At 31.0% G+C, this 8,483-nt stretch overlaps 2 protein-coding genes across 2 annotated transcripts; both read right to left on the reverse strand.

The window, feature by feature from the left end:
* Positions 1 to 1,429: 1,429 nt before the first annotated feature.
* Positions 1,430 to 4,548, reverse strand: LOC116843407 (odorant receptor 4-like). The gene is made up of 5 exons (XM_032813798.1): positions 3,392 to 4,548; positions 2,497 to 2,596; positions 2,193 to 2,303; positions 1,617 to 1,772; positions 1,430 to 1,530 (listed from the first exon to the last, which is right to left on the reverse strand). Exons 1-5 carry the CDS (start codon positions 4,189 to 4,191, stop codon positions 1,477 to 1,479), a joined length of 1,221 nt encoding a protein of 406 aa, XP_032669689.1. The 5' UTR covers positions 4,192 to 4,548; the 3' UTR covers positions 1,430 to 1,476.
* Positions 4,549 to 5,561: 1,013 nt separating this feature from the next.
* Positions 5,562 to 8,215, reverse strand: LOC116843406 (odorant receptor 4-like). The gene is made up of 5 exons (XM_032813796.1): positions 7,235 to 8,215; positions 6,695 to 6,794; positions 6,406 to 6,516; positions 5,818 to 5,973; positions 5,562 to 5,729 (listed from the first exon to the last, which is right to left on the reverse strand). Exons 1-5 carry the CDS (start codon positions 8,032 to 8,034, stop codon positions 5,676 to 5,678), a joined length of 1,221 nt encoding a protein of 406 aa, XP_032669687.1. The 5' UTR covers positions 8,035 to 8,215; the 3' UTR covers positions 5,562 to 5,675.
* Positions 8,216 to 8,483: the final 268 nt, after the last annotated feature.

Raw genomic sequence — 8,483 nt, forward strand, 5'->3', positions numbered from 1 at the left:
TACATATATATATATATATATGTAATAAATATTTAGTTCCGCAATATATATGTATATGTATATACAGGGTGGGGCAAAAGTATCGGACCGGTAAAATATCTCGAAAAATATAAGTTTTACAAAAAACTGTTTCAGATCAGAAGGCAAATTAAAAGCATTTCGTCTATGAATAGCTATTTCTAGTTTACCAGCATTTTCTTCTCCATCAATATGAGCCATTGTTCTTAAAGAAAATCTTCCATTACAGATGTAACAAAAGAAATTTTGGTTTGCCATTTTATACTAACAGAAATATCACTTTATTTTGATTGTAAGTACCTGTGAAAACAACTGATTGTGAGTAGCCGTGAAAACAACTGATTGTGAGTAGCCGTGAAAACAACTGATTTTTTACTTTGGCAACGCCACCCAAAATCAATCCGATAAAATCAGTAAATACAATAAATTTTTTTAAGATCTGAAATAGTTTTTTGTAAAACTTATATTTTTCGAGATATTTCACCGGTCCGATACTTTTGCCCCACCCTGTATATACATATACATATATATTGCGGAACTAAATATTTATTACATATATATATATATATATATATATATATATGTAAAAATCGATTTTTATTTATTTCGTGAATAAATATCAATGTATCACTTATATTTATAACATACGTCTTACTACTGCGGATGACCATATTTCATTACTTTGACCCTTTATATCTTGGGAAATATTGGCTTTTGGGACTTGGTGCAATGATAACTTTTTATCAACATGGCGAAAACTATAACATAGTGAAATTTCAGCCAATTTGACCGAAAACCATTTTTCATAGGTTTTGTGCGGGGTCCTTTCTTATATATATGTAACTGTTGAATTTCATTTTATATTATTTGACATTTTATATCATTTGATATTATTTGTGATTTTACAAGATAAAACATGTAAAACATGATAAATTACTTTCTTGGTGTTTAGTACGATTTTTCAGCAAAAATTTAAAATTAATGTTTTTTCTCAAAAAAGATTTCTCAATATAAAATTACATATACGCCAAAAGTAATAAAATTATATTAAAAATAATAATTATATGTCTGAAGAAATGACAAATTTAGATGTAAAATTTGAAGTGAATGGTTTAATAATATCAGAAATGAATATATTTACACATAAATAATAATTGTTACATCTTTCATTTAAAGTTACCGTTTAAAATAAGAACACAGATGTCATTTAACTGCATTTTTTTGTCTTTCTAATTATTAATAACGACATATTTGTAGTTATATAAATAATATTACATAAATTTCATTAATTATTTTATTAGCAGAATTTATATAATGTAATGGCATTTTTAATAATAAATATTCAATTTCAATGATAATATTTATATGTTTTTATTTATACATAACATATGTTTTTGAAGAATTATGTTGACAACTAGAAAGTTTGTACTAATATATTATACAAAATAGTATAATCGTTTAAGTCGTCATTGTCCGAAGCATGTTTAAATATACCATTGAAGTCTTCATCACCTGAAATGTCACGTGACCACATATTAGGCACAGACATATTATGTCATGTGTAATACGAAAAACAATATACATATTTATATACTTACATTACCAAAAGTTGCAATTGAAAGATGGATCAGTTTTCCTGCTGTTAATTTAATCGCCATGCTTGATCGGGAAATAATCAATATCAAACCAAGAGCTGTCTTATGGGGCAAACGGTACCATTCAGTCATGTAGGCTGTTTCGCCTATTTGTTTGCACTGTTAAACCATTTATTTTACAACATAAAAAAGTTCTAACAGTTAAATATTTTGTTTCATAAATTTATAAATGTACTTTGACAATGCCATGCCATAATTAATTGCTGTACAATAATTTATTTTCTTCAAGTGATTGAAAACTTAAGGCTACTTTTATTCTTAATGCGCTTTATTCATTTCAGTACGTTGTGAACATACTACATGTAGACACACACCTATCATGACCATATTCATTACAAAAACTGCCGGAAATAACTAAGAAGAATGAGGAAGGTAACTGCTTACACTTGCTGGAAAACATATACGTCGAAGGATTGTTATGAGAGCTGCAGATTTTGGGTCTACAACGTATTGAGATGGACGAGATACACCAAGAATATAATACGTCAGATTATTTTAGGATGGATAATCGTTTTTTACCTGTTCAGTAAGTACTTCACCGATGTAACAAAATATAAAAATATTGAATGACATGGACATGTATATGATTATACAAGCGATTGATGTTTGTTTTTCCGTTACACTCCACCCCTGGAAAATTTCATATATTTTGTTTACTTTAAAAAATATAGAGAAGATATAATTATAGTTCCCGATGTGAAATTGGTTAATAATATAATATCAACGGAACGCTCTTTTAGACTCTTTTTTAACTCTTGACGAAAATCACGGGATGCCAGATTACTTTAGTTACATATTCACCTTTTTTAATTCATTACCGTACCGTAATGGTGTAATATCCGAGCATACACATATTAAACGTACATCCTAGCAACTCCACGAAACATATTTGATTCAAGAGCGCCTCCATACGCGTGACGAAACTATAATAGCGTAAATTATAATTGTATTAATACAAATATACCTCATTTTCTCTTGAGGTTGAATGATATTTTTTAAATGTAATGATGTGTATTGTATTTAAAGTTGTACGCACAGTTGTACAGAGTATTAACAATTTAATCAAATATATAATTTGAAGTTAATATACAAAATAGAAAATACATAACTTAATGTACAGAGTGTTCCAAATTTTCCTCCGCAATTTTTGTATGAACGTAAAACGAATTAATGCGATATATTAATTAAACAAAATTTGTGCATTATCAGGCACAATCATGTCGCACAACAGTTTTTTAATAATCTGCGTGATTATTTATAAAATGAAAAAGCCTCTTTTTTTTTGTTTTTGACCTACAAGTACACAACAGCATACATCGCCATTATAGCTCATATATCATATCATGCGTGACAATTCAAGAAACTTCTTTAATTAATAACTCAACTATTATTACGAATATCGCAAAACGATATGGAACTTTTATGTTCACCTCAATCTATTTTATGTTCCCACAAAAATTACGAAAAAGACATTGCAGAAAAGGAACATCCATTGCAGAACTGGGACACTCTGTATATATAAAATATAAAATTAGGTTTTAAAATTAAACATATTATTGTGTGTGAGGTTTGTATTATATGGAAATACTGATAATCAATGACAAAATAAATTAATTATTAATGTATATTAAAAGTATTAAAATAGAAATGTATATTTTTACTTTTATATTACAGAAAAACATTAGTGAACATTTTTTATTCATATGTTAACAGCATACTTTAGTACTCTTAAATGGTGATCTACGATTATTGCGAGTCGACGTTGAACCGTGTCAAACTGTTTCTGATCATCCACCAAGCGGTCTAACCATCTCATCAGCACATTCAATTGACCGCATGCATGCATTGCGAATACTGCTGCGAGACTACAAGCGCTAACTGTCACGGAATTGACGACAATGCTGGATATAAGTTGTAATACTAGCGCGATTTCGCCTTCTGGACTGTATCTAATATCCACAAATTTGCTGTAAGAGGGACACGGTAACAAATGTACCGTCACACTTCTGTTGCCAATATAGGCGATTGTTGGCGTAATAGCTTGCAGCAGGCTATGAGAAAATACGCCGCTATGCATAAAAACCGCACACAAACCAGCGACGAACCTACCAAACTTGGCGTATTTTAGCATTATTTGTCGGTCTTCGATTTCCGTCACTGTTCGCCAATCAGTTTTTATATGCTGCATGCAACGATGTATTTCGCGACTGCGAAACAACAACGAGAAGTAATTCATGCCACCCATGCACCAATGGCTCAATGGCCCCACGGCTTTCAATTTCATATTAACATCAGTCTCCTCGAACAGAATATTCAAGATGCACGGCACGACCGTGAAGGCTATCAGGGAATAGCAAATAAATATTTGTATCGTCGACCGCACTTTTTCTCCGATTGTTGTCGTGGTTGAGCTCGGCCAGGCACCCACTGACATCAGGAACCAACGATTCAACTGAAGACTATAATCACTCGCATCCTGCTGCGAGACCGCGGGTTGCGTACGTTTGCTGGTGACCATGATCACTCGAAGCAAGTGCAAATGCTACTGAATGGATTATTAGACGCCGCGTGCAGACAGGAAGTGGCGCTTGCGCCTACGAGAAGTCTGCGCTTCTTGGTAGGTAATAATAGAATATTTTTTGTGTGCGCTTGGTAAGTCGATCGATAGTCATACTTCATAGAGTGTGTTACAATGTATTCGTGAGGGATGTGAGTTGTCTGGTAAGAGGAGTGACATTGATGATTATACACTAGTGAATATATGTTTATCTGTCCCGAATTGCGGTATGTGAAATTTTTTATATTTATTCTATGTTCATATTTAGATACCTAAAAATTGTGAATTTCATCATTTCTCGATAGACAGATGTGTGTAAACTTTATAGCACCTTTAAGGTATTTTGAATCACGTTATATGATAACATTTATTTTTCTGATTATTAAGATTGCAATTATATTTACGAACTACAATGATGAAATAATAATGCATATAGAGTTAGTAAAATTTACTCAGTACAATTTGTCAATAAATGTATTTAAAATTTAGCATTAATATATTTATATATCAATATAAATATTCGCTTTCGACAAATTTACGTAAAGTGACTATTCTTTTATTCGATATAGAAAGTAAATAAATTTGAAGTATATTTATAACAAATATAATGCGACATTATTATAATGAAAAATTTAAGTCACAGCATTCCATAAACTTGCTCAGGTAAATCTGTTTAGCTCTCTATATATACACAAAGTTTAATTCTCTATATATAATTCTCTATATATGCACTACTCTCTATATATACAAAGTTTAACTCTCTCTCTCTCTCTCTCTCTCTCTCTCTCTCTCTCTCTCTCTATATATATATATATATATATATATATATATATATATATATATATAAAGTTACTATAAATTGGACAAAAATTAATGACCACATAGTGTAATCGTCATGGAAGTCTATCGAGGTTTTTAACTTCAAAACATTATAATTCTTTCGAATCCCGATTTCACAGGATATAATGCATCCAGCTACTTTCAACTTTCAATATGTTCTCGAAAAGTGGATATTTTTTAATATGTATATTTTTTAAATTTGTACACCTAAATATCAGAAATATGTCTATATCATTACGACTAATGCTTTATAAAAAAAGTTAATTTTGCCAAAACATTAATTTTCCTTTAATATATTTAAAGTTAATTTTTAATTCATTTTAAATAAGTGGAGAAACATCATTTAATTTTATTTTTCTTGTGTTTCTCAGTATTAATAACGACATATTCGTGGTTATATAAAAATGATATAATTCTCATTTATTATGTTAGCAAAATTTATATAACGTAATAGCGTTTTTAATTATGAATATTCCACTTCAATGATAATATCTATATATTTTTATTTAAATACAATATATATATTTAAATACAATATATATTTCTAAAGAATTATGACAACTAGAAAGTTTGTACTAATATTTTATATAAAATAGTGTAATTGTTTAAGTCGTCATTGTCCGAAGCATGTTTAAATATACCATTGAGGTCTTCATCACCTGGAATGTCACGTGATCATATATTAGGTACAAACATTATATTAGATTCATGTAGTACGACAAGCAGAATACATATTTATACACTCACATCACCGAAAGTGGCAATAGAAAGATGGACCAATTTTCCTGCGGTTAATTTAATCACCATACTTGATCGGGAAATAATCAATATCAAACCAAGAGCCGTTTTATGGGGCAAACGGTACCATTCAGTCATGTAGGCTGTTTCGCCTATTTGTTTACACTGTTAAATTTATTTTACAACATAGAAATTTTTAACAGTTAAATATTTTGTTTCATAATTTTATGAATGTATTTTCACAATGCTATGCCATAATTTATTGCTGCACAATAATTTATTTTCGTGATTTTTATAAGCTACCCAAATAACTGAACATTTGAGGCGTTACATTCATTTTTAATGCGCATTGTTCATTTCAGTATGCTGTAAACGTACCACATGTATAGACACACATCATGTCTATACTCGCAATAAAAGCCGGAAATAACTAAGAAGAATGAGGAAGATAATTGCTTACAAATATAGGAAAATATATATACATCGGAAGATTGCTACGGGAGCTGCAGATTTTGGATCTACGACGTACTGAAGTGAACGAGATACACCAAGAATGTAATACGTCAAATTATTTTTGGATAAATAGTCGTTTTTTACCTGTTCAGTAAGTACTTCACCGATGTAACAAAATATAAAAATGTTGAAAGACATGGACACGTATATAATCATATAAGCGATTGATGTTTGTTTTTCTATTACATTCCATCCCTGAAAAATTCCATACATTTTTCATTTTGAAAAATAGAGAAGATGTAATAATAGTTTAAAATGTGAGATTGGTTAATAATATAATATCAACGTTTGTTCTTTTAGGCAGTTTTTTGAGTCTTCACAGGATGCCAGATTGCTTCAGTTACATATTCACCTTTTTAATTCATTAGCGTACCGTAATGGTGTAATATCCGAGCATACATAAGTTAAACGTACATCCTAACAACTCCACGAAACATATTTGATTCAAGAGCGCCTCCATACGTGCTACGAAACTATAATAGCGTAAATTATAATCGTGTTATTATAAATATCATTCATTTTCTCTTGAGATTGAATTGTATTCTTTAAACTGTGATGATTTGTATTAAAAGTTACACGCAAAACATAAACAATTTAATCGAATATATAATTTAAAGTAAATACACAAAAAATGGAAAACATAATTTTATATATATATATAATATAATATAATAATACACACACATACACACACACACACACACACACACACATTTATAATATAATATAAAATTAGATTTTTAAATTAAACATATTATTGAAGCTTATATTATATAGAAATACTGATTCAATAAAAAGATAAATTAATTAATAACGTAAATTAAAGATAATAGAAATATAAATAGAAATAGAAATATATTTTAACTTTTATGTTATAGAAAAATATCAATGAGATTTTTTGTTAGCAGCATACCGTAGTACTCTTAAATGGTGTTCCACAATTATTGCCAATCGACGTTGAACCGTGTCAAACTGTTTTTGATCATACACCAAGCGATCCAACCATCTCATCAGCACACTCAATTGACCGCACGCATGCATCGCAAATACTGCCGCGAGACTACAAGCGCTAACTGTCACGGAATTGACAACGATGCTAGATATGAGTTGCAATACTAACGCGATTTCGCCTTCTGGACTATATCTAATATCCACAAATTTGCTGTAAGAGGGACATGGTAGCACATGTACCATCACACTTTTGTTGCCAATATAGGCAATCGTTGGCGTGATACCTTGCAGAAGGCTATGGGAGAATACGCCGCTGTGCATAAAAACTGCACACAAACCAGCGACAAACCTGCCAAACTTGGCGTATTTTAGCATTACTTGTCGGTCTTCGAATTCCGTCACTGTTCGCCAATCAGTTTTCATATGCTGCATGCAACGATGTATTTCGCGACTACGAAACAATAACGAAAAGTAATTCATGCCACCCATGCACCAATGACTCAATGGCCCCACGGCTTTCAATTTCATATGAACGTCGGTCTCCTCGAACAGAATGTTCAAGATGCACGGCACAACTGCAAAGGCTATCAGGGAATAGCAAATAAATATTTGTATCGTTGACCGCACTTTTTCTCCGACTGTTGTAGTGGCTGATCTCGGCCAAGCACCTACTGACTTCAGGAACCAACGATTCAACTGAAGACTATAATCACTCGCATCCTGCTGCGAGACCGCGGGTTGTACACGTTTGCCAGTGACCATGATCACTCGACGCAAGTGCAAATGCTACTGAATGGATTATTAGACGCTGCGTGCAGACAGGAAATGGCGCTTGCGCCTACGAGAGGTCTATGTTTCTTGATAGGTAATAATAGGATATTTTTTGTATGCGCTTGGTGAGTCGATCAATAGTCATATCTCATATAGTGTGTTATATTGAGAGATGTGAGTTGTCTGGCAAGGAAAGTGACTTTGATGATTATACACTACCGATTAAGTGTTTATCTATCTTGGTTTGTGGTACATGAAATTTTTTTTAAATTATTCTACATTCATGTCTAAATATCTAAAAATGATAAATCTGATATGATATTCTCTGATAGACAAACTGATACGTAAATTTTACAATAACTTTTAATCTTGAGTTACGAAATGTAGTAACATATATTTTCTTATGACTGTTTAAATTGCAATGATATTGCAATGATGAA

The sequence above is a fragment of the Odontomachus brunneus genome, unplaced genomic scaffold (assembly GCF_010583005.1).
Source record: "Odontomachus brunneus isolate Ranch 3 - 2012 unplaced genomic scaffold, Obru_v1 Obru_scaffold_032, whole genome shotgun sequence".
In the NCBI taxonomy this organism is placed as follows: Eukaryota; Metazoa; Arthropoda; class Insecta; order Hymenoptera; family Formicidae; genus Odontomachus; species Odontomachus brunneus.

Coding starts and splice junctions, on each gene's coding strand:
- LOC116843407 (XM_032813798.1), bottom strand. CDS start 4,191: ATGGTCACCAGCAAACGTACGCAACCCGCGGTCTCGCAGCAGGATGCG. Junction 2,597..3,391: donor CACCATTTAAGAGTACTAAA/GTATGCTGTTAA, acceptor ACGCTATTATAG/TTTCGTCACGCGTATGGAGG. Junction 1,773..2,192: donor GTGAAGTACTTACTGAACAG/GTAAAAAACGAT, acceptor ATGGTTTAACAG/TGCAAACAAATAGGCGAAAC.
- LOC116843406 (XM_032813796.1), bottom strand. CDS start 8,034: ATGGTCACTGGCAAACGTGTACAACCCGCGGTCTCGCAGCAGGATGCG. Junction 6,517..6,694: donor TCGGATATTACACCATTACG/GTACGCTAATGA, acceptor GGAATTTTTCAG/GGATGGAATGTAATAGAAAA. Junction 5,730..5,817: donor CTATTGCCACTTTCGGTGAT/GTGAGTGTATAA, acceptor GTGACATTCCAG/GTGATGAAGACCTCAATGGT.